General features: G+C 40.9%; 1 protein-coding gene across 7 annotated transcripts in view; it reads right to left on the reverse strand.

The window, feature by feature from the left end:
* Positions 1-27,274, reverse strand: part of HECW1 (HECT, C2 and WW domain containing E3 ubiquitin protein ligase 1) — a 421,784-nt gene that overhangs the window by 98,161 nt on the left and 296,349 nt on the right. For 5 of the 7 annotated variants that reach the window (XM_045052189.1, XM_045052193.1, XM_045052192.1 and 2 more), the window contains 6 exons: positions 26,301-26,399; positions 14,959-15,101; positions 12,867-12,967; positions 9,991-11,328; positions 4,824-4,925; positions 147-297 (listed from right to left, as the gene is read on the reverse strand). In XM_045052189.1, the coding sequence (XP_044908124.1) occupies positions 147-297; positions 4,824-4,925; positions 9,991-11,328; positions 12,867-12,967; positions 14,959-15,101; positions 26,301-26,399 (1,934 nt within the window). The remainder of the gene's footprint in view (positions 1-146; positions 298-4,823; positions 4,926-9,990; positions 11,329-12,866; positions 12,968-14,958; positions 15,102-26,300; positions 26,400-27,274) is intronic. The other 2 variants (XM_006929092.5, XM_019825270.3) reach the window with 2 other exon arrangements.

Below are 27,274 nucleotides of genomic sequence, written 5' to 3' on the forward strand. Positions count from 1 at the left end.
CTACTGTAAATGGTTTTCTTAAGATACATAATTACTTCCCAGTCTCCTCATACAATCTGAGCAGAAAAGTGTAAGAGGGGGCTTCTCTGGCTGCCACTCTCCTTTCCCAGTGCTTCACAGGGGCTCACTGCATGCTGATCACCAACCGCCTGTTGAGTTGCTCCATCTGCTGGATGGACCCCGATCTCCGCATCCCGTCGGGGGTGGCTGCTGCTGTCGGCCGCTGCCAGGTGGTCGTGCGGTTCACGTGGTCCACATAAAAGACCCGCCCGTGGCTGTCAATGCGAGCTTCCCAGTCTAGTGTGTAATAAAAAGGCAAAAATAAAAATCAAGGACAAACTATTGATTCATGTGAAACAGATACCACTTCCGGGTCTTCTGTGGGTAGAACTCCCTATTGGTTACTGGCTGAAGACCAGACACTGCTCACAGCACCTGCCCTGACTTCTGAGGTACTGGTACTGAATTGGCATTCCAAAAGAGAGCCTATTGGATTCAGCCTCTCTGCTGGGCCATTTTAAACAGTAACTGTTTCCTCAAATATGACCTGTGTTAAAAAGTCTAACATTTTCTAAAGAGAAAGGCTGATATTTACTTTATTTCTTCCTTTAACAATTTCCATCATGTCATTCTTGTTGGCTACTCAACTTACAGCTGGAAGACTGGAAGCATCCTGCACTGAGAGTGCACAGTCTGATGCTGGAGAATCCTTTTTTTTGCTAAATCTGAGGGACAGCAACTAGTGGGTGAGGGAATGATGGCCTTCACGTTCAAACCACCTTTAACTATAGTTCTAAGATACTGTACCTGAAACTTCAGAGGACCTCTATTCAATACTTAGCAACCTTGATTGATTGCCATTCCTCTTGAGAGGAAGAATGGACGGATTTGATCCCTTCAAACCATCCTTTGGACAAGTTGTAGGTTCACAGTGTATATTCAACCCACCTGTGGCTGCCAAATATCTCTTGACAAAACAAAACAAAACAAAACCAATAACGACTATTAACACACATCAAGCGCTTAAATACCTCTTTGTTGATAAATAACCATGGCAAACAGCAGAGGGAGCCCAAGACTAAGATAAATTCCTTTACTTCTCAGATTTCAAAACCAACAGACTAAAAGGTAGAAGCATGGATGATACACTACATAATACATATGGGGGAGTGTGTGGGTGGGTGGAAAAGTCCTCGAAACTGGGAGAGCTGGAAATAATACATACATATCTGAGCTTCACACACAAGAGCAATGTCTGCTGTACAGCAATGGGCAAAGCTTTTGGAGTCCACATGTGAAAACGTGCTGGAAATAACAGCTTCATGATAAAGTTATGCTGAAAAATGCATTTGATTAAAGAAGAAAAAGCAAAAATGGCTGCAAATGGAGGGAAACTATTCAGCTTTTTGAGTGAAAAAAGCAATAGCTTTTGGGAGTAGGTCAGATATTAACAATTCTATTGAAAAATGATTATTCAGGTAATGACATAGCAACTCTCAATTTTTCTTAAGGAAAAAAAAAATCAATGTATTTGGTTTAATTTTGGTATTACATGTGCATGGTACATCTGTTTGTGAAGATTGTGGCTTATGTCTGACATTTACCTAAGGAATTGTCAAATAATGCCCAATGAAAACCAAAATACCAGAAAACACCAAATTTACCTTATCTAAGACAAACTGAAGGAAAATGCAGTCAGATTGTATAACTATATTCTAGGAGGTGTTGATTGAAATTGCTTACTATATAATCCAGCTCAACTCTTAGTTGTAAATGTTAATTAGCTCACTGATGAAATTGTGCATATGTGTAACTACTAGGTAATGTTGGAATTTCAGTGATTCCCAAATTAGTAGCAATTGGACACTTTTTTTCTTGAATTCAACATGACTGTCTTCCAACAAAGAATGAACATTAATCTTTGAAGAGTATTGTGGTCTCTGGTTCAATTAAACACACTCCTCCCAACACTCTCTAGGAGTGACACCATGCCAGGTCCCCTGGACACACTGCTGAGAAACTAATGCCTCCGCCCTCCAGGTTCCTATAGTAAAGGAAGGATTCCTTCAAAGACATGGCTCAAGTCTCAGAAATTTGCTAGGGAAAACATTAGAGAATAGTGCAGTGGTAATAACAATTTCACTGTACAAGTTTCCATATTTCCAAATCTCTCATGGAAAAGGATGGCAAGCCAGGTGGACAGGCCATCCTGTCAATATATTAAACAACAAATAGTGCTAATTGTAAATGCATAGTGCTAAGTTCTTACAAATATTCAGAAAGCAATAGCTAAGCGCACTTATAGATTATAAGTGTATTTTCTGGATTGCTCTGTAAAGAATTTACTTTCACATATTGTGTAAAGAAAGACAGAATTTCAGGCCTCAGCATGTCCTGATGGATTTAGGACTGTGTTGTGTAAATAGATTTCTGCCAGTGATTACCTTAATGATGGTGGGGCAAGTTAGGGTCATTCATTTGTGACTGAAAGACCTATAAGATAGAGAAGTATATCTTTTCCAAGAAGTCTAGGAACAATGTAGAGCCTAATAATGTATCATTTTTAGTTATTATACTAACAAAAGACTGTGAAACTGTTCCTCCCCCCCTTTTTTTCCTTTTTACTTTAACAAATGCAATACCATGTTTGTAGTCTAGACCTTTCCCTTGAACTTCAGCCACATATCCAATTGCCTTCTTGACATCACTACCTGGATAACATCTCCAGTATAACTTGATCAAAACCACACTTCAGATCGTTCCCACCCAAACATGCTCTATCATCAGCCTTCCCTTCCCATGTCAGTTGAGGGCAACTCCATCCTTCTAGGTTAAAATTTTTGAGGTCATCTTGATTCCTATCTTTGTCTCACACATCACATCTAATCTGTCAACAAATCTACCTACAAAACATATGTCTAGAACTTGACCAGTCCTCACCACCTCCACTGCTCCCACCTGGGCCTAAGCCACCACTGCCTCTCACCTGGGCCACAGTGATAACCTTATGTTGGGTCTCATGCTTCTGTCCTTCCTCTTCCAAATTTAATGCCAACAGAGCAACCATAGAAACCTAAGTCAGAGAATGTCATTTCTTTTCTCTACATCTACAATGTTCCCCTTTTATTCAGAGTAAAAGCCGAAGCTTTTAAGTGATCTACAAGGCCCTCTGTGATCCGGTCCCTGATATCTCCCTGACCTTATCAGCCACTGCTTTCTTCCTTCCTAAATCCATTCCAGACACACTGTCTCCATGCTGTTCCTCAAACCTACCAGGCAGGCAGTTCTCTTTTCTCAGAAAGCTCTTCCTCCCCAGGGGTAACCCTCTTACCTCCTCTAAGGCTAGCTTCAAATGTTGCCTCTCAATGAAGCCTACCTGACCACCCTATTTAAAATGGCAAACCAGCCACCACCATATACTCCAAACTCCCCTTAGCATGCTCTGCTCATGCTCTGCCATAGCACTTATTACCATCTAAAATGTTATACTATTGCCTCATTCACTCTTCTTATTACTCATAGGTCTCTGTCAGGCTAGACTATAAGCTCCATGAGGGCAGGGATCTTTGGTCTGTTTTGTTTGCCTAAGATAGTACTTCACACAGAGTGAGCATTTAATGAATATTTGTTGAATGAATATCAGTAATGAAGTCATCCATGTACCATATGAGATAACCTAGAAAATTCTGTTGTAAGGCTTCACTATCAGCTTCTGTAATATTTTTCAGCGTTGCATGAACAGAGAATTGAAATCTATGAACTTGTTTTCATTATTGAAAGCAGCTTGTATAAAGCAATTCTCTGAAATATACTTACATTCAATTATTTACAAGGTTTGTGTACATAACTAGTTATTACTCTTGCATGGATTGGAAGTCAATTCATGCATACATGCATTGATAGGTTATTTATTGTGGGGAAAGTGTTCCTTCACTGGAGAGAACATGTTATAGATATTATTACATAAGTGCTAAGTAGAAAGTATAGACACTGAAATTTTACTAGTCTTTTGTGGACTATCCATAAATCAATGTATAAATAAAGAAATCAGTTATCAGAAGTTAAAGAACATAATGTTTGCCTTGACCCCCCCAAAACAAATACAGTGTTCTTTTAAATGTTTACATATTCAAGGTATTTATTGCTTTGTCAGTGATAAATTACAACTGAATAGGACAAGAATGGTGCAAATGCAAAATATATCACATTATCAAGAATCGATGCATCAGGGAATAGGCATTTTTTCTTAGTTTTGCAGTTTTGCAGTTACCAGAAAATGATGTGGAATACCATCCCTAAAGATAATACGCATATATTTTTTTCTGGAAACCCCTAAGAACTACAGAAGAAATTTGAGACTGTCTCCTATTGATGGAAGTTAACAGTAAGGAAAACGCAAGTTCTTTCATTCTGCTGGGTGGAATGTTTTATTATGTGGAGGTGCCTGTGGCATAATAGGTCCAATGGAGAACAACAGAATTATTCTATTTTGACCTGTGAACTTTTAAATATGAAATAGTAGAATTTAGGACTTAAAGGTCAGGTATAGTTTGCAAGGACTAGTCAAGTCTTGTAAAGAAATACTCTCTGTTTCAGAAGGTGAGGGGGCACTGAAAATACTGGGTTATCTCTTCAAGACCACATACTGAAATCATTAGTCAAAAATGCCCCATTTTTATAGTAGTAGGTGCCATATTGATTTTTGATCACAGTGTGAAGTATGGAGTTGGGGAAGAGTTCGGATGTGTACATACAAGTTCATACTGACCTGTTTAGACTTGATAGGAAGAATTAAGACATAGATTTTAAAAACTAAAGCTTACTTGGTGGAAGAGGCTCATCGATTGTTGGGTAGTGATGATGTTCAGGCCTCAAGGAAGGAAGCTGGCTTACTGGCTGGGAATTATGGAGTATAGGACATTCACCTACGGACAAGATAGTCAAGACATTCAGATTCACTCATTGCTGCAGCAACGCCATCAAAAACGCATGACCGTAAAACAAACTAGTACAAGAAAAAAAATCCCAGGATGGGCAATCTGTTTTTTATGTCAGTTTGCTACATTTACAGTCATTCATGAGAGAGGGAGTAGAGGGCACTTTTTTGTTTCAAACCCCAAAGAAAATAAACACTTCGTGACTATGATCTGTACCACACAGACCAATATGTGGGGATCAGGGTCTGATTCTATAACCACCTGACTTTTCTTTGATGGGAAGGTGGCATCAGACAGGGACACAAAAGAAAATGAGCAGAGCCTGACTCTAGCCCAGCTAAAGAGACAGGCCTGTCTGAGGGAAGTGTGGCATTTCTAAGGTCCCATAAAACTCGGTGAGCCAGTGTAAAACCATAGGTCCTTATCTGGATCGGTTTCATCACAGGGCTGCTAAGATGCTGTTTTTCAGGTTTTGTTTTTGGAATGAGATTCTTAGATGGTGCCTTTCCAAGATGGGGCTGAGAAACTGGTGGGCCAAGAAGGCATATTCCTGTAGTATGGGAGCGTAGGGGCTGGGGTGGGGAGTCAAGCAGGTATGGAATCTTGTGATTGTTCCAGATTATCTTGAGGAAAAACCAGACAAGTCAGGGTGCTCTGGAAAGAGAAAAGGACAAGAGACGAAGGAAGTAGATAAGAGGCAGGAAGACTGAGACAGGAAAACTTGAAACACAGAAGTGGGATAGAAGGAAGAAAGACGGACATGGAGAGATTTTAGAAGTAGACATATCCACAGAATGCATGCCTCGATTATTATAGACATAGCTGATATTATTGTCATTCACACTTGTAATAGACTGAACAATGTCCTAAAATGATGTTCCTATCTCATGACGTCCTCAGGTCCTGGTAATACTGCATAAGAGTGGCTATGTGGAAGGCAGGCCAAATCACCAGCTGTTTGGGGCATATTATCAGAGGCAATTGCTCTTGACCTTTGGAGAGCTAGAAGGGCCACGAGACAGCCCCCATTCAGACTGGTATCCCTCCAGCTCACACGCTCATGGCTCTCTCAAAATAGCCCCTATTAGCCAGAGGACAAAGGTCAGGCCTTCTCCTTCCTCTGCCCTCCATGGCTGATGGAAATATCACGTGTTCCATTATCCCTTGAGTCAAAAAGGGTAGAAACTGAAAACCGGTGGTTAAGATCTTTATGGGATCTCACATTTCAAAAACTTCCTAGAATGTCCATACATGGAAAGGACGGTAATTTCTTCTCATTCTGGATCAATAAAACTGATGAAATTAATTAGGAAGGAAGTTAGGCAGGTTGAATTTAGCAGTTTGATTCCTAGAGCTAACTGTAAAGCAAAAACAGAGATGTATTCAGGAACAACGGATCCTTTTAAATGTTAAGTATATAGCATGGTTTCTTGTGCAAACTTTGGTATGTGACTCAAATCCTGGGGTGGAGTCTCAGTGCACAGCTCCTATGAACTGACTCCTGCTTCAGACAGGGGTTCTGTTTTTAGTGGATCTCACGCTCATGTTTGTCGTTGTAGGTGTTTCGTGTCAGAAACTAAAAAGCAATGGCACAGTTGTTATGTCACCAGCTGCTGCATTTTCAATTTGGTTTCTTAAAAAGAACAACAAACTTACCTCTTGTAATTAATTCAACCAATCAGGTTAATTACTCCTCCAAGCTAGTGGAAACATAATATTGCCGCTGGGGTTAAAGGAGCTGACCCCGCCTGCCCGTGAAACCCAAGCAAATGCAATGATGTGACGGGCGCAGCTCAGCCTACTGAATGGATGGAGCGCACGAAAGAAGCAAGCGATTCTGTTCTGCAGAGGCCACGGCTCCACACACTCGCCCTTGCCTCAAACACAAAGCAAGTGTTCAGAGCTGCTAGAATCCCTGAGAAGGAAACATACTCCACTTAAAAAGTTAGCCTCACTGCTTATCTGCTTGGAAGAACCCTCACTCAACGAGAGTCAAGCGCTTCATATGTATTATCTCATTTAACCCTTCCCACAACCTTTTGAAATAGATTCTACCTCTCTGCACCCATTTCAGACAAGGGCATAGAGCACTCAGGTAACTCGGCTTGGGTATCACAGCCAGAAAGTGGCGGGGCTGAATTAAACCCAGGAGGCCTGACTCCAGGGCCCGAGCTCAAATCACAACTTTATATTGCTCTTTTCATTCGATCTGCGGACAGCTTTTTAAAGAAGTATTTTATGTTGAGGTTAAAAAGGAGGTTTTCACAGAGGGGGGAAAAAGCAAAAAATAGATACAGAACACATCTTCCCAAAATTGCTGCAGATGCAGTTTTGTGGGCATGGGTATGGTAAGTCTACCTTTGCTAAGTTAACTGAAAGAATTTGCAATCTTAGAAGTCACAGTAAGGGGGCACCAGTGATTCTTGTGGAAGAAGATTCTTGTGCAAATATCGGGTGGGTTGTGGTGAGCCCTGCTTTCTCAGAGCATGTGCCAGTGAGGGACAGAGCCACATCACTGACACAGGTAGCTCAGGGGCTCACTGCTGACAGGGGAGAAGATGGGCTGTGAAGAAGTCACGCGCCAACATATGCCCAGCCTTCGTGAGATTGACAGTCTCAGGAATCTTCGGATTGCCCCTTGCAACCACCTGAGTGAAGCCTGTAGGTGCTTCTTAACCTCTTCTGAGTTTATAGTCTGCAGAATTCAGGAATTCAGAAATGTCTTTAGAAAACTTCCCTGCAAAGACTTCCACTAGGTCTCTGAAATGCTTTCCTGTCCTTTCTGTTAAAGAGGAGTTTTCCCCCATTGGGCTGTTAGTCTCTCAAAGGCATGGGCAGCGTTTTGTTTTGTTTTGTTTTTGTTTTCATAATGCCTTTATATATGAAGGCAATTGTTTACTGAGCCAATTTTCAACTAATCATATGTGGGTTGTCTCCCAATGCAGCAGTCAAAATATATACCATAGGCTGCAGCAGGTTGACAAACTACGAATCTGGCCTTGTTTTTATATGGCTCTGAGCTAGGTAAAACTGTTAAAAAAAAAAAAAAAAGAGTAGCCTTTGGTGAGAAGAGTTGCTTAATTTTATCTCTTGATCTACAAAGCCTGAAATATTTATTGTCTGGCCCTTTATAAAAAAAAGTTTGCCGACCTCTGGACTAAAATATCCCTGCCAGCTCCTAGTTGCCCCCTTTATGTGTGTATCCCCAAATCTCCTTATACTATACTTATTTTTAATTGTTAATAATTACTGAGCACCTTTCACACGTTCTGACACTGATCCATCTCCCTGTGCTCAGCACATAGCATCTGGCCCAGAACAAAGGGACTCAAAACATCCACATTAAAGAAAGGAATTGTCTGTCCCGTTTTCAATTGTGCCTTTTCCTATTCTATGCCACTATGGTTTCCTCTCTGTGTTTCTCTTTCTTTTCCAGTCTCCTCGCACTTCTCCTTAGCCCATGTACCACTTTCTGAAATGTAGAATTGGGCATTGCTAAATACTCAGGATGAATTTTTGTGCTCACTTTGGTTCCTATAAAAATTTATAGGTGTCAGGAATTTGTGTAGGTGCTAAGAATGAAACATAAAGAAAATACAGTTCTGGCCCTTGATGAGCTTACAATCTAGAGACAATACCACCACCTTTGTTTGGAAGCTAATATAAGCAGTAGAACACAAAAATAGCAGAATCTATATTTTTTGCTCTTAAAACAACTGAATTATTTCATATTATTTTGTGCCCTTTGAATTATTTCCCCCATGTCACTGTCACTTGACTGGAAAATGGTTCCCAATTCTGGATAAAGAAATGTGAGTTAATTTTACATACGATTCCACAGGCATGACTAAAAAGAAACATCTTGAGTTAAAATACTGAATACATTTTAAACCTGAAGGTGGCAGCTTTTAGGTTAGAATCCCACTTGAAACAAAGCAATTTACGAATTCCTGTTATTTTTCCTTCCATTAGCCAAAATAGCCAAAACAAAACAAAACTAACAAAAAACAACAAAAAACAAAACCGTAATTAATTACGATAGCTTTGTAATGTAGTTTGAAATCAGAGAACATGATGCCTCCAGCTTTGTTCTTCTTTCTCAAGATTGCTTTGGCTATTTGGGGTCTTTCATGGTTCCATATAAATTATAGGGTTGTTTGTTCTATTTTCGTGAAAAATGCCATCAGAATTTTGATAGGGATTGCATGGAATCTTGCAATCTTGCAATAATACTGCTTTGGGTAGCATGGACATTTTAACAATATCGATTCATCCAATCCATCAGTATGGAATACCTTTCCATTTATTTGTGTCTTCATCAATTTCTTTCATTACTGTCTTGTAGTTTTTCAAGAGAACAGGGAACAGATTGATGGTTGCCAGGGGGAGTGGGGGTGAGAGAAATGGGTGAACTGTTTTTGTTTTTGGATTGAATAATAGTAAAAAAACAAAACAAAAACAAAACAAAAAAACAAAACCAACAATAACGAGAACTGAGCAGACAGAAATAATGACAAATATATGTAAGCTATACATATCCATATGTACACAGGCTAAGTTAAATTCTAAAGCAGAGGTAAAATCAATGTTCTTTTAATTTATATTAACATTTATTGCTAATCTTCAGTATGTTTTGGGAAGTGAGCAGGTATTTATACATTATCCACTGAATGTTGATGAATATTTTCTGCTTATATCATGAGATACTCCTGTTGGTGCTCTGGTCACTGTCAAAACTAGAAAGGTAACATGTACACTAACCAGTTCTAACGATTAGTTAAAACAGAGATGCACACATACAAGTGCACACTCACATGAGTGTGCTAGTTGTGATTCTTGGTGTCTACCTGAGAGGTGGTGGATGTCTGCTCTTCACAGTCACGAATACTTACATACACATATACGCATGCACACATACATGTACAGGACAGGCGTACATTGCCCCAGCAACCCCACTGGAGACTGATGCTCTCACTTGTTTTTAAACCATGTTGGTGAGACCTGTGTCCCCCTGCTGGTCCTATTCTCACTCTGATCAGGTTTGAGGTCTAACCTTCTCTCCGATTGCTTGGCCCTGCCACGGGGGATTCCAGACCTTCCACGGTTCTTGCCACGCTGGCGGCGGGGGCGGCCAGCTCGTCGTGCCACGGCCCGGCGCCATTTGCCGACTCCGGGTCCAGCTCCGGGCTCTGTACCGAGTCGGGCACAGATTCGAACGCACTGTTCTCCTCCTCCTCATCGTCTTGCGACGAGAAGACGGTGCTCTCAGAGATCTTGGCGCTGTCCACGGAGGAGAAGCGGGTGTGGCTGGCGAACCTGCTGCCGTTGTAACAGGAGGGGCTATAGCAGGAGGCGCTGTAGCAGGAGCTGCTGTAGCAGGACGTGCTGTAGCACGAGGAGCTGTAGCAGGAGGGGCTGCAGCAGGACGTGTCACAGCCCTCGCAGCTGTGGTCCCCACCCTGCCGGGGACTCGAGTCGCTCTCACTCCCTGTGCTGGGGAGCGTGTCGCCGTCCGGGCCCAGGCCGTTGGTCAGGCCGGAGTGGCCGGGGGTCGCCGTGCCTGGAGTAGCCCCCTCGAGTTCCTCCCCATCCTCTTCGAGGGGAGGCGGCGCGGCAGCTAGTGTGTCCACCTCGCTGAGCCCGTCCTTCTCCGAGGCGTCCTGGAGGGTGGCCTCCTCCTCGGCGCCGTCGTCGCTCGCGGCGCCGCCGCCCTGGGCGGAGGGCATGCTGTGCAGCAGGGTGTGGATGCGGATGTAGTGTGTCCGCGGGGTCTCGGGGTCTCCGCAGGCGGACGCGATCACCGTCTCCAGCTCGGACACCGGCAAGGAGCACGGCCTGCTTTTCCTTTTCACCGAGGCCCGCAGCTGCAGCCTGTCCTCCCCCTGCCCCAGGGCGGACACGTCGCCCTCCTCCTCCTCCGCCTGCTCCTTCTCCTCCTCTCCCCCCGCCCGGCTCTCTGTGGCCTCTTCCTCTGCCTCGGGCTCCCCGGTGCCGCCCGGGCCTTCGCTGTCCTCCAGCAGCCCCGGTGGGGGCACCTCCCCACCCAGCTCCAGCCGCTCCGCCAGTTCTTCCGCACTCAGGGCGGGCTCGGCGTCCTCACGCCCCGGGCCCAGAAGCTCCCCAGCCCCGTCAGGTCCCACAGAGCCCGCTCCGTCGTCTCCTGCCTCGTTGGTACCTGCCGCTTCCTCAACCGGCTCGGCCAGCTCCAGGCTCCCGTTCCCGGCAGCGTCCCCGGCGCTGCCCTGGCTAGGCGGCTCGGGCTTGGAGCCCCTGGGGAGCTCCGGTGCCTCGCCGGGAGGCTCCCCACGGCTGCTGGCCAACAGGCTGTTCATGGGGCTGTCCTGAGTGTCCGCGGACTCAGGCTCGGCGCTGAGGGACATCTCCTCATCATCTGCGGGCGAGAAGAAAATGTCATTTCTTCCAGAAGAGCGCATTGTGGGGTTAGTGTATTAGTGTACTCTGCCGGCCATGTAAGCCATCCTAAGGGATTTCTGCGTGAGGATATTGGATGTAGGGTGGATGAAGGTTTCTCATAGGCCAAAGCTCTGCTAAAAAAATCTGTAAGGACTTCTTCTGTTAATGACAATTTGCTGTCATGATATATTTCAGAATTCTGTTTCCAGGGAATTCATAGTTTTGGTTAAAATATCCAAAGCCTAGAACTACCCAGTTCCCGGCACATAGCGGGTACTCAACAAGGTTGGCTTGGCGGAAGACTGCGGAGAAGCCGTGGGGGTTATAGGGTCTTGCGCATGGCAGTAAGGTTAGTACTTGCTCAGAGTGTTTCCTCTGGCTGGGTCCACCAGGTGGCAGAATGGGAAAGCTGGGTTTTTAGCAACTACAGAGAAGAAAATGGCTAGTTGATGGGAGCAACCACAGTCCTTCGGTAGCTCAGACCCGGAGGCCTCCAATATTTGCAGGTTATTGCAATGGAAAATAAACAAGTCTCCACATCAAGCAACCGTTTAAGGAGCAGCAATCACTGTTTAGTTCTCCTTCCTCCCAGGTGCTTTATCTATTGGATCCCCAGCCCAGTGTGAACTTCCCATTTCAAAAGCACTAGTGCAATTGACTCATTCAAGAGGAATGATCTCTCTTGGTGAGCCATAGGCCCTCTTTTTTGCTACAGTGAGGGAAGAGTCAATTTCATTCTCAGGATGAAGAAAAGGCTGAGTGAAAGGACCAAACAGTCAGCATGTTTTCTTCCAATCTGCATTATATATTGGGCATAGACAAGTACAACAGGACTTTAATGAGCGGGCAGTGATAAACTCCAGACTCTGAGTTTTCAAAGCCTCATTAGCTTTAACAGCAACTCGTAAATGTGGCCCAGAAGGACTGGCTAATTCTCAGCATGATCTACACTTAGTATGGGAGTTCAGGAGAAGAGCTAAAGTGGAATTAGGAGGCATCTCATCATTCTTATTTGGAAATGTGTTTTGGCTTGAAAAACTGGACACTGGATGATTCTGAAATTTTCTGTCCAACTTATGTTTTTCATTGTGATAAATCCATTGGATAATAATAGTTTTTCAATAATATGACATGTATCACATTCATTCATTTTCTCATCCATTCATTCATTCATGTATGTAATGATTAAGTATCTATTGAGCACCTCCTATGTGGGTGCTGGAAGTAAAATGATAAACCAGACATGGCTCCATACCCACGTTGGCCTCATTGTCAATTCCCACTCCACTGTCTAACCCTCTACCTTTGGGTCACCAGAATGAAGAGGAGCCTCTCAATCAAGGGGACAGCAATCTGGTTTCCAGAACAGATCACTGGCTTCTGGGCCTCAAATGGAGAAGAGAGAGAACCACAAAACCTAGGACATGTCTGGAGAGAACCACGGTTATTGTATTTTAGAGAAAGGAACACACTGACCCTCTGCTAGGACAAGACATGAATTCATGCCAAAAATACCTGGGTGGATGGAAGAAGTGATCTCAAATCGGAATTGCAGCTGTCCACTCACATGATCTGTTGGAAGCCTGCGGCCAAGTGTATAGCTGACCACCCTATCCCTAGAAGAAAATAAGCACCATTACAGATCTGGTCAATACCTCTCCTTAAAGATTCTACAGCATGGTTTCTATGCCAGTGGGTGAAGTAGGCAAGCCCAGGGAGGCCCTGCTAATAGGAGGTGATGATCCACTCAGGTACATAGGAAATGGTCTTAAGGTAAAGATGGGAAATTACATCTGCTCAACAACAATGTAAAACTTCAAGGAAATCCCTCTCGGATATTGTAAAGCAGAAGTCAGCAAACTACAGCCCAGGGGCCAAATTTGGCCCACCACCTATTTTTATAAAGCCATGAGTTTTTTACATTTTAAAATGGTTGGGAAAAAAATCAAAAGAAGAATAATATTTTGTGACACATGAAAATTGTATGAAATTCCAATTTTAGTTCCCCAAATAAAAGCTTTATTGGAATGCAGCTATGCTTATTAGTTTACTTATCATCTGGGGCTGCTTTCATGCTACAATGGCAGAGTTGAGTAGTCAGAGACTATATGGTCTACAAAACCTAAAATATTTACTACCTCGCCCTTAACAGAAAGTTACCTGCCAACCTGTGTTCTAAGCCAAAAGAAGCCCCCCAAAAGATAACAATAACAACAAAAAAGATGGGTATCTTTGCCTACTTTTCCTGTGCAGGCTGATATTTCCCAAATATGCCCTTAATAATGGACATCGCCAGCAACAGATACATATCTTGCAGTACATATATGTAATGTCTAACAAAATATGCCATCATGGTTACTGGAGTAACCTCCTCCATGTGAGGAGCTGTGGAGTGCTTCAGAAGGTGGCCTGCTGCAGGATGGACCGAAGCAAGACTTGTAGGCTGGTGTCCAACTACACCAACATCACGGCCCCATATATAGACCTTGAAACTCCACCCTGGTCTGTTTATAGGACTTCAGGGCAAGCAGAGAGCCATTGAAGGGCTGGGGTGTTACAGGCAAAGGAATTGAGGGAGCCTTCTGAGTTGCCTTTATTTTAAAAATCATGTAATATTCTATTTAAAAAAAAATGAACAGTTTAGAGCAGTTTAGTCTCTATGTACCAGGGACTGCTTTGCATTCTTTATGTACATTTGTTTGCTTGTTTAATCCTGTGAGGATTTCCATAAATGGAAAGTGCAAACCCTGTGTTTGACACATGGTTGTAGCTCCATAAATGTCTCTACCTTTGGCTTGAGAGTTAATGGCATGTCTATATGCATACAGCTGTACACGTGGTTCTAATTAAGCGTCTCCATGATAATCATTAGTGATTCCAAAGTCCTGAAAATCCAAAAAGCTTTAATTGAAGACACTTGGAAATTCTGTAAATTCTCCTCATTCCTTTGATATCCTTCTAAGGATTACATTGTATAGCATAGCATACATTTATGGCCAGAGAGCCATACCCAGTGTTTTCAAATAGAGTAGCTGTTAACTAAGGAAACATATTATATATAAATATTTTACCTGGTAAGAGTTCACTTTAATGAGAATCATGAGTGGAGATGAATGTAAAAGATACAGAAACATTCTTATATACAACTGAATTCTGCGAGTAACATAATTGCAGTTGCCCATGACAATTCATGCTTTTAAAATTTCATACATACTATCTAGCATTTTCTAAGTCTCTCTACTCTAGTAACCTAGCATTTGATCTTGTAATACAAACATCTCAAATGATTAGATCCCACAAGCAGAAATAATATTCTTCATGGTAAAACAAATTTTTAATTTCTACCTGTCTAGAAAAATGCTTCATTAAGGGCTTCTTTCAATATTGTCTTAGGATTTTCTGCTCTCTTGTGTAAGTAACCAGTGGTACAGAAAAGGGGAAAGGTAAGGGTTTGTTTAATTGAATGTTGCGGCTCGAGCAACAGAATTAATGGGAGAAGCCAAAGAGATTCAATACCACCATGAGGCTATATTATTGCAGCTTGCAGGCCTCCCTTCGTCTGCTCACTGAAGCCTTAGTGATAGTGAGGTCTCAGTCACAGGTTTACCCTATGGCGTGTCTCTCCAGGAGTCTTTGAACGGGCATCGACAGCTTTCCCAAGAAGCGCTTGATGATGGGGCGGCTCTTAGCAAACTTGTCTTTCACCTCAATTTCCAGTACATCAGTGGGCAAGGACACAAAGCTGAATTGCTGCAATGAAATTATATGTCACATCAATTAACTGAGGGGTGCAAAGGCTGGCCAATTCCCAGCCCATCTGCTTTGGATGAAGTCATTATAAAACATCCCAGTGGCAATATATATATCAAGGTCTTAGAAATGCTGTGAGCCCTATTTATTCAGTAAATGAATAACAGTAATATTGAGGTACTTCTTCAATGCTTAAAAATAAGGCTATTCTCTGAGATTCAAATAATAAAAACAACTCACCTTAAGGAGAAAGAGTCCACTTAAGCCTCACTATACTAAAGGTATTAACATATTTAAAGAAAGAACAAGCACAAACTCACCTATTATTAAGGAAATGCACTTTAAACCGTAACACAATACCCTTTTTTAATGATTATAATGGCAGAGATTTAAAATATTTGATAGTACCTTGCATTCTTGAGAGTGGAAAGAGAACTCACACTGTATTGATGTACAATCCCATTCAATTGATTCAACCTTTGGGACGGGAATCGACAATATTTATTGACGTTTAAGCTGCAAATTCCCTGCAACTCAGAATTCTAATTCTGGAATTTTCCCTCTGAATTAATTTGCACAAGTGTGCAAATTATACATTTTATAAGGATGTTCACTGGAGCATTAATAGTAGCAAAAGACTGGAAAGGCCAAAAATGTCTATCAACAGGAAACCAGTTAAATTAAGGATACTAAATCTTTGAAATTGACAACTCTGCTCTCATTCAAAAGAAACATGTAAATATGCACCAACATGAATAGATAATTGAAAAACAAAGTAAAAAAGCAAGATGTTAAGAATATGAAGAGTGGGATTTCATTTGTACTTGGAACTGCAAAGAAAATGCCTGGATGGGTTTACTCCAAACTCAACCCAAGGAGGTAGGCTAGTAGGGAGGACAGAAAGCAGACCTTTTTCATTTGATTCTAAATTGTTCATTTTTAAAGTAGCATGCCTTATGACTTTTAAATAAAGGCAACAACAATTAAAGAAGATTGTGACTATCAGGAGTTGGCATGGCCAGCAATGAGAGTATAGAAAAGGAATAAACAACCTAACCTTATACCTAAAGGAGCCAGAAAAAGAAGAACAAACAAAACCCAAACCCAGCAGAAGGAAGGAAACAATAAAGACTAGAGCAGAAAGAAATGATATAGATACTAAAAAAAAAAAACCCAATAGAACAGACCAATGAAACCAGGAGTTGTTTTTTTGGAAAAAAAAACAATAAAATTGATAAACCTCTAGCTAAACTCATGAGAGAGAGAGAAAGAGAGAGAGAGAGAGAGAGAGAGACAGAGACAGAGAGATAGAGAGAGACAGAGAGAACTCAAAATCACAAATGAGAGAGGAGAAATAACACCTAACATCATATAAACATTATAAGAGAATATTATGAAAATGTTATGCCAACAAATTGGACAACCTAGAAGAAATGGATAAATTCTTAGAAACATATAACCTACCAAAACTGGAGCAAGAAGAAACAGAAAATTTAAACAGACCAATTCAAGGAAAATGAATCACTAATCAAAAACTCCCGACAAAGAAAAGTCCAGGACCAGATGGCTTCATAAGGAAATTCTATCAAACATTTAAAGAAGAGTTGATATCAATTATTCTCAAACTATTCTAAAAAATAGAAGAGGAAGGAAAACTTCCAAATTTATTCTATGAGGTCAGCATTACTCTAATACCAAAACCAGATAAAGATATAACAAATAAACAGAAGTACAGGCCAATATTCCTGATGAACATAGAGCAAAAATCCTCAAGAATATACTAGCAAACTGAATTCCACAATATATTAAAAAAAATCATTCAGGACAATCAAGTGGGATTTATTCCTGGGATGCAAAGGTGGTTCAATATTCATAAAGCAATCAGCATGATACTTCACATCAATAAAAGAAAGGATAAAAAACCATATGATCATTTCAATAGATGCAGAAAAAACATTTGACAAAGTACATCCATTCATGATACAAGCCCTCAACAGAGTAGGTTTACAGGGAACATACCTCAACGTAATAAAGGCTTTATATGAAAACCCACAGTGAACATCATACTCAGTGGAGAACAACTGACAGCTTTTCCCCTAAGGTCAGGATCAAGACAAGGATGTCTACTCTTACCACCATTATTTAACATAGTACTGTCAGTTCTAGCCACAGCAATCACACAACAAAAAGAAATAAAAGGCATCCATGTTGGTAAGGAAGAGGTAAAATTTTCACTATCTCCAGATGACATGGCATTCTATATAGAAAACCCGAAAGATTCCACCAAAACACTGCTAGAACTGATAAATGAATTCAGTAAAGTCACAGGATATAAAATCAATGTACATAAATCTGTTACATCTCTATACACTAATAATGAAGCAGTAGAAAGAGAAGTTAAGAAAACAATCCCATTTACAATTATAACAAAAATAATAAAATACCTAGGAAAAGACTTAGCCAAAGAGGTGAAAGTCTAAAAACTGTAAAACACTGATGAAAGAAATTGAAGAAGGCACAAAGAAATGGAAAGACATTCCATGCTCATGGGTTAGAAGAACAAATATTGTTAAAATGTCTCTGTTACCCAAAGCAAGCTACAGAGTTAATGCAATGCCTATCAAAATACTGGCATTTTTCACAGAACTGGGACAAACAATCCTAAAATTTGTATTGAATCACAAAAGACCTTGAATAGTGAAAGCAATCTTAGGAAAGCAAAACTGGAGAAAAACCACCTCCAGACTTCATGTCATACTACAAAGCTTTAATAATCAAAACAACATGGTACTGGCACAAACATAGACATATAGATCAATGGAGCAGAATAGAAAACCCAGAAATAAACCCACAATTATATGGTCAATTAATCTTGACAAAGGAGGAAAGAATATGCAATGGGAAAAAGATAGTCTCTTCAACAAATGATATTGTGAAAACTGGACAGAAACATGCAAAAGAATCAAACTGGACCATTTTCTTACACCATACACAAAAATAAATTCGCAAATGGATAAAAGACCTAAATGTGAGAACTAAAACCACAAAAATCCTAGAATAGAGCATAGGCAGTAATTTCTCTGACATCAGGTATAGCAAAATTTTTCTAGATGTATCTCCTGAGGCAAGGGAAATAAAAGCAAAAATAAACTATTGAGACTACATCAAAATAAAAAGCTGCTGTACAGTAAAGGAAATAGTCAATAAAACTAAAAGGCAGCCTATGGAATGGAAGAAGATATTTGCCAATGACATATCCGATAAAGGGTTAGTATCCAAAATACATAAAGAACTTTTAAAATTCAACACCCCAAAAACAAATTATCCAGTTTAAAAATGGGCAGAAAATATGAGCAGGCATTTCTCCAAAGAAGACATCCAGACACATGAAAAGATGCTCAACACTACTCATCATCAGGGAAATGCAAATCAAAACTTAATGAGATATCACCTCACACCTATCAGAATTTCTAAAATTAACAACACAAGAAACAACAAATGTTGATGAGGATTTGGAGAAAAAGGAACCCTTGTATACTACTGGTGGGAATGCAAACTGGTGAAGCCACTGTAGAAAACAGCATGGATGTTCCTCAAAAAATTAAAAATAGAACTTCCCTACAATCCAGTAATGGCACTACCGTGTATTTACCCAAAAAATTAAAAAAAAAAACTAATTCAAAAGGATATATGACCCCTATGTTTATCGCTTCATCATTTACAATAGCCAAATTATGGAAGCAGTCCATGTGTCCATTGCTAGATGAATGGATAAAGAAGATGTGGCATATATATATATATATATATATATATATATATATTCATTCATTCATGGAATAATGGGATATTATTCAGCCATAAAAATGAATGAAATCCTTGCCATTTACAACAATGTGGATGGAGCTAGAGAAAGTAATGTTACATGAAGTAAGTCCTAGAAAGACAAATACCATGTGATTTCACTCATATGTGGCATTTAAGAAACAAAACAAATGAGCAAAGGGGAAAAAAGAGAGAGAAAGAGAGAGACAAACCATGAAACAGACTCTGCACTGTAGAGAACAAACTGATGGTTACCAGAAGGGAGGTGGGTGGGGGGATGGGTGAAATAGGTGATGGAGATAAGGAGTGCACTTGTCCTGATGAGTACAGGGTGATCTATGGAATTGTTGAATCACTATCTTGTACACTGGAAACTAATATAATACGGTATATTAATCACACTGGAATTAAAATAAAACTTGGTAAGTAAAAACATAAAAATAAAAATAAAGTGTAGGAAAGGAGAGGGAGGTACATGTTGGCATTGCCCAGCTCAGACTATCTGGGGAAGAGAGTGTTAATGATACTGAACATCACAGTACTCTTAAGCAAGGGCTGTGTAACAGCTGAAATATATAATTATTTCTTTTTATTGTGATTCATTTCTAATAGGAATCTTTTAACTTTAGTTCATTTCTAATTACAGAGATTAAATATGTTAAGCGTGCTAATGTTAAAATCTCCTTTGTACGGTGATGATGGGTTATGGTGTGCTGCATTAACAACCAAATTCCGAGTTTCAGTGACTTTTGATGGTAAAGTTTTGTTCCTAGCTCACTCTGCCACTGAGGGCTGGCAGAGGCCTCTGCTCATTAGTTATTCAAGAAGCCAGGGTGATGGAGCAGACATCCCCTCAAAAGTTGCCAGCCACAGTGGAGAAAAGAGAACTCTGGAGTGTCTTCCTCCAGCAAATAAGCAGTCTCTTGCAAACCCCACTCCTCATCAGGACTAGACTCATGTCTCAGCAGGAGACAATCCTATAGTGTATCTGGAGGTGGAGAATTATTTGGCAAACAGCACTAATGACTTCCATACTTCCATGCTGTGCTTCTAATTTCCATTATACATTAGTTTAGTTCACTTCTATACAATTCCTAAGAACCAATCATTCCTGATACTAACAGAACAGAATTTATGGACAGGCTAAGCTTGAGGATCAATCTAGGAATAGGCACTCCTTTAAAAAGGCCTATCTAAGCAAGAATCCAGCCCCCCTAACTGTCTCAGGTCCTCAAAACTTCTGTATCTTTGATCCAGTAACTCCATTCTAAAGTGTACGGTAATAAATATCCTTACCTAAATGCTCAACAATAGGTTAGGTACATTGTAGTAAATGCATATGATAGAATAGTTTATAATTTTCTAACATACAGTAATTTATAATAATATTATAACATGTTAAATGAAAGATAGAAAATGCTTGTTTTACAATTCTAAGTGATAAGAGCAGGAAACATTTAATTCATGATCACAAGAATATGAATCACATGAATAAAAAACTGGAAAGAATTACAATCAATCAATTTTAATAGCAATTGTCTTACCAAGAAGGATTGTTTCCCCCTCTTTATTTTCCACATCTTGTATAATGAGCATGTGTTATTTTCATGATGGAAACTGTAATCACCTTTATTAAAATGAGTATTTCTGATTATAGCAGCCTGCACAGGACACCGAAGTCAGCTTAGCAAAACTCACTCTGAAATTTGGGGGCAATGACTGTGTTCTCTCCTCCCTCCATAGGGACTTCCTTCTCAGCCTCTCCATATATCCATCCCTCCACCCAGGCATCAAGCTCTCCCCACTAGGCCTTTACTTCTATGCCATGGTTATTGGAGTCCATGTAAACCCCCAGCTATGTGAGGTTCTTTTAAGAACCAGTGAGCAGGGGTGCCTGGGTGCCTCAGTCGGTTAAGTATCCAACTCTTGGTTTCGGCTCAGTTCATGACCTCATGGTTCATGAGTTTGAGCCCCACGTTGGGTTCTGCACTGACAGTGTGGATGGGCTGTTTAGCCTGGCTGCTTCTTCTGACCTGGCCTTTATGCGAAGACCCTGAAGAACCTTTGGAGTGAGATGGACTTGGCTTATATTTCTAGTTCTGCACATCCAGCTTCTTGAGTCTCATTCATAACCTCTCTGAAGCTCAGCATCTTCAATTGTAGAATGAATGGGAAAAAAAGACCCATGCCATGTTAGATTAAACTGTATTCTTTTTTTTAATGTTTAGTTTTGAGAGAGAGAGCAAGCGTGAGTAGGGGAGGGACAGAGAGAGAGGGATACAAAGGATCTGAAGCAGGGTCTGCGCTGACAGCAGAGAGCTCGATGTGAGGCTCGAACTCACAAGCCATGAGATCATGACCTGAGCCAAAGTCAGATGCCTAACCAACTGAGCCACCCAGGCACCCCAAACTGTCTTCTTTCCTTCCATTTCTGCTCTATCCAGATTCCACCTGCCACATCCACTACAGATTCTACTTATGATGGAGTTACATCCCAATAAACCCATTGTAAGTTAAAGATATCATAAGTCGAAAATACATTCAGTATATCTAGCCTACTGAACATCAGTAGCTTAGCCTAGCCTGCCTTACATACGTTCAAAACACTTACCTCAGCCTACAGTTGGGCAAAATCATCTAACACAAACCTTTTTTATAATGAAATGTTGAATGCCTCATATAATATTGGATGCTGTACTGAAAGTGAAAACAGAATGGTTGTAAAGTATTCTGGTTGTTGACCCTCACGATCGTGTGGCTGACTGGGAGCATCACTAGATAAGCCAAGCATCACAAGAGAGTATCACACATGTATTGCTAGCCCAAGAAGAGATCAAAATAAAAAATTTGTAGTATGGTCTCTACTGAATGGATATCACTTTTCACACCATCATGAAGTCACAAAATTAAGTCCAGCCATCCTAAGTCAGGAACTATCTGTGCTACTTCCTTCTCTTTTTGACTTTCTAATTATTGTACTTTTTTCAAGTTAACTGCCTCATTTCAGCTGTTGCTTAACAACCACTAATTCTACAGCTGTTTGTAGTAATCTATATGGCCTGGTTCAAATGCCTACAGTACAGACAAAAGCTACAATTTTCCTATAATTAATGTCCCCTCTGCCATTCTATTCAGAGAAATGGCATGGTTCTGGGACAAAAGAGAAATCTATGAAATGTATCTGCAAAAGATCTTTGGAAAAGATGCACTATTGATCCAAGCCCTGTTTGGGGAATTTTATCTTTTTTTTTTTTTTTTTTAATCCCAGTTCACCTGTGAAAGATAACCAATGTGGCAAATGAAGGAGCCAATCCTGAACATTCTTAGGGTTTAAATTCTGGCCACTTCATCTTTTCGTTCATGAGCATCTAAGAACAACTGTAACAGTGTTGGGGAATGTGATCAAAAAGACCACAAATGACCTGTGAGCTGGACCCAGATGTTCAGAGGCTCCTCACCCCCACCCTGTCCTTGAAATGTGGGTTCGGCTTGCCTTTCTCACTCCCAGAGCCTGCTCCAAGGACATAGGCTTGAGATGGTGATGTGATGTTGAAAATATCTTCCTGGCACATGTGACTGAACCCAGTTAAAACCTCTTTATGAGCTTTTAAGATTTGGAGGGTGGCGTGGGGATCTACTTGTCTTGCTGCTGCCCAAAGCACGCCTCATATGTAAGTTCCCTTTGCTATTTTTAAAACTGCCAACTACTAACCTGGCCTGACAAGCCTCATTCCTCCTCTCTCTCTGCCCTCTGCCTATGGGGGCCAGTTTCAGATTATACCTGGGAAGCTTCCTAGAGAGTTGTGAGCACATGCATGGAACAACCAATACATAAATGGCTCCTTATGTCTGCATAAACATGAGACTATCCTAAACAAAGGTGTCTCCAGGGTCATATAGTAAAGTTCCATAGGTTACCTTTCCATTAGAGCAACGGATTCTCTTTCTTGGCTGTACTTTAGGCACCAAGGGTCAGATCTCTTACACTTGGTCAACAAGGGCAGAAATAAAGCTGTCCAAGGCCCAATGCCTGGGCATGAGCTGGAGTGATACATGCAGTATTCCTAGAGCATCAAGTTTCCTTTTGGTTAAAAGGAAACTTCACATAAAAGTAAACTTTCAAACAAAAAGTTTACTTTTTGCTTGAGCACAGGTTGTTGGGACTCTTATTTCTGTTTTGAGCCATTGGTACTCAGCCCTGGTTCTCCTCAGCATAATCAGGGGAGCTTTCACAAAAATACCCATGACTGGATCCCATTCGTGACTAATTCAATTAGATTCCCTTGGGAATGGAGCTGGGTCCTGGTAGTGTTTCCAGCTTCCCAGGTTATTTTGCTGTGCACCCAGGGTGAAGAGCCATAGTTCTCTCAATAATGATCCATTTTAACTTCCAATAATCTCATTGTTGGGAATTCTCCTTCGATCTAATCTAGGTCTTTTTCTGTGACTTAAATATTTAGCCCAATGATTTATAACCTATTCTTCAATCCCCAGTTTAATATATATATATTTTTTGTCTTGGCATTCTTAACAATAGCAGTGGATGATAGTGCGTCTCTACTCGGTAGATGTCAGTAATACTTCCCAAATTGTGACAACCAAAAATGTGTCCAGAAATTGCCCAGTGTCCCCTGAGGGACAAAATCACCATTGTTGAGAACCACTGATGTAGGCCATATTCAGTTTTCCAGAGAGATGTTCAGACTGGTGTTGCAATATGTGAGGGAATTTATTTATTTTGGTTGCACCGTTACTCAATAGGTCATTTATAGAAATAACATAATTTATTATGTTCCATCTTGCTTCATAAAAAAAGAGGCAATTTTTTTTTTATAAAAAGAACTTCCATGAATTGAACTTATTGAAAAAAAAAGAGTAGCTAACTAAAGGGAATATTTAGTTGGCAATTATATAAACTGGCAACAGTTCCATAATGGGCAATTGAGGCAGAAGTTAAATGTCGCTAATAAAGGAACCAATGACTCAGAAGAAGGGGAACATTATACACTCACAAACACTTGTTGAGCACTGGCTCTGAGCTGGGTACTGGTGGCACAGCCACTACCCTTAAGTGTTTGGGGCCATAGATCTTTTACCTTAACAGTCACAGTATTTATGCTGTAAGTAGACAACCCTAAGACAGGAAGTACTTTTAGTGAAGGTCTGCAAAGGCTCATCCAGATGGAGGAATACAGAGAGGATCCGTAATGGTGGGGAGGAGCCTGATAGACAGGTAGAGATGACTTCTCAGAGGATGCGATGTCTTAACTGAGACTTAACAGATAAGCAGACAGACAACTGCCAGGTGAAGAAGATGTGGGAAAAACATTCCAGGGAGAGAGAGTGCCATGGGCAAGGGATTGAAATTCACAGAATTCACAGGTCCCTCTGGGGACTGAGGGTGGTTCACTGCATCTAGGCCCTGGGGTGGGAGGGATCTTGTTGTAAGGTAAAACTGAATAGAGAAGTAGGATCCAAATCATGAACAGCTTCCTGTCTAGAGCTGGGATTTATCCCAAAGGCATCAGGGAGCAACTGAAGGATCTGAATCATGCAAATGAGACACACTGAGGTCTGCATTTGAGAAATGAGGTAGGGCTGAGGAGGTGGCCTATACATAGGTCAGACCTGTAGGCGGGCAGATCAGGTGAGACAAGTAAGATATGGGGAGGAAGCCTGGCAGGGAAGGAGGAGAGGGTGGCCAGTGAGAGCTGTGGCATGTAAGAGAGAAAGAAGCCACAAATTCCTAAGATTGGATTCCCAAGATTGAGGACATGTGGGAGGGCTAATAGCTAGGAATGAAGAAAGGGGATGAGTGACTGAATGTCCCAAAGTAATCAGGGAACAGAATGATGGAAATAGAGGGTTGCATATGCAAGGACAGTTGACTGTAAGAGCTTGTGACATTTTAACAAGATCTAGGGTATAAGCATCGGAGTTGATGGTTGCTGATGAATGGAAGTGAAGGTCAAAAAGACCAAGGAGATTGAGGAAAATAGTATCTCTAATAGGTCATTCATGGACCATGATCAACCATACAATAGCAGGTCTTGGGTAGAAAGGGAAGATAGTACCACAGGTAGAAATGTCTCTATTGGCCATGGCTGAGTAAGTAATGGGACTTATTATTGCCTCAATGTAGCTAAGATGATACAGATATCAATGTGAGGGTGGAACTATAATAAAAAATGAGTAAACAGTTGTGGGAAATTTAAGAGATATGTTCAACATGATCTGGAAAGTATTTTCACTTGCATGCTTAGGGAGGGGTATGAGAAAAGATGACCCCAGTCTGAGACAGCAGAAGTATAGTGACTCATTTATAAACTTATGCAAGTCAGGAAAGGTTGAGAACTGAAAATTAGTAGGGATGGTTAATTCAGGTGATGTTGCTTTTGAAGAGGTAGGAAGATATTCAGGAATAAGGCAGGAACACCAACTAGAAGCCAAGATTATATAACTGGTGATGTGGGAGTAAGAGTGGTCCTAACTGTTATGTGAAATAGGTCAGATACAAGGGCACCCAGTTTTGCTTCTCCTCTATTGCAGTGGGGCATAAAGGGGAAATAAGACACCAGTTCTGTTCACAAGAGGCTGCCTGGTACCATCCAGCCAACACCATTGTTCATTGCTAATGAAAGTTAAATGGACTAGGCCTGCTGCTTCCTGTGCAAAAGTTCTCCAAGGAGAAGGAAAGCAGGAAAGAAGTAAATGGAGCATGCAAACTGGGCAGCTACTCTTCCTTGGAGCCTTGCATAGTACATGGCTTTCAATCCAGGTGGCACTGTTCATTGAGTTTAAAAATGGCTCTCAAAAACAAGGCTGCCTAAAGTCAAGGATAGAAAAACAAATTCATTAGTAGAGCAATAATTGAATCAAGAGAAACTTTTTTTTTCTCTCATTAGCAACCACACTGTTTTATACTAAAAAGTGGTGCCCTTGGAGTCTGGGTGTAGGAGAAGACCTGCCCCTCTAAGCGATGTGTGGCTTGACTCTGCTAGGAAGGGAGTGCCAGAGACAATCCTGCTGGGACATGAGCCTTGTAATTGCAGGGAATCTAGCTGTTTTGAATAATAAGGGCTGCTCTTACAAATTTGTGGTATACAGGAAGTTTCTATTTCTTATAAGAGCAAATGAACTGGATCTTGGCAGGGCTTCAACCATCTCTATATGAGGCTCTAAGAATCTTAAGTTTCATAATAGAATATTATTAATTTTATTTGCAGGCACTGCTATGGCAAAGTTAGGCCAAGATTTACTCATGGTTTGGTCGGTGGGAAGCAAGATCTGTATGTGTGTGCATGTAAATATGTAATGTGTATATGATTATATATTACACATAAAATATATCAATGCAAAAGTGCATATTACACATACATGCAATCTATCTTCAACCGTATCTATATCCAGGTCCTTGTCCACATCTACAACTACATCTCTATTCTTTGGCTTCTGAAGACGATTCCTTAAAAACACCTATTAAGAAGGAATGGGATTAAATTACTAGATTGGGAACAAAGACCAAAGTTTGCCATGTGGTCATAAGCAACTTAACTAACTTTTCTGTCTCTACTTTATGGTAACTCTGACAGTTTTACCATCTGCACATGTTTTGTTGGTAAATTGCCATCATCACTGATGTAATTCCTCAACTGTGGGTCTTGGGCCAACCTGAATGTTCTCTCACCTGCAGGAGCCCATCCAGTCAGTCAGAGTCTAAACTCTCTTACTAACTCTCCATTATCTCCTCTTCACTTTGGCTGCCCTCGCCATTCCTAACTGGTCTCCCTGTCTTCATTATGGTTGCCAGTAAACCTATGTCTCTGAAACACAGATCTGATCATTTCATTCTTCTGGTAATAACTTCATTTTTCTTCTCATTTTCAGGATGAAATCTAAATGTCCTAATGACATGTCCAGCTCCTGCCAACCTTTCCAGGTCCATTTAACATACTCGTTCCCTGAAGACCTTATTTTCTTTCACACATTTTCAGACTTACTATTTGCCTGGGAGGTGTTCTTTCCCAGCTTCCTGGCCATGCTACTTCTATGTATCCTTTAAAATCCCATTCACATAAAATTTATTCTGTGAAGCCTTTTCTGACTTTGGGAACCATCAAAAGAGGCAGATACTCTTCTGCTTCAATGTCTTCTCTATAGTTTATTTATATTCTTGTGGTTAATAAGGATACACATGTAGTATCTGCTTTTAGTAAACCTCTTTGTGCACAGAAGCCACACATTACCTTTGTATTGAGCACATCAATAAATGAGGTAATGAATGACTTCTGAGGTAATTCCACTCCATATGAGACACCAATGCTGCAAAAGTGAAATACAATCCAAGCTTG

The sequence above is a fragment of the Felis catus genome, chromosome A2, assembly GCF_018350175.1.
Source record: "Felis catus isolate Fca126 chromosome A2, F.catus_Fca126_mat1.0, whole genome shotgun sequence".
NCBI lineage: Eukaryota > Metazoa > Chordata > Mammalia > Carnivora > Felidae > Felis > Felis catus.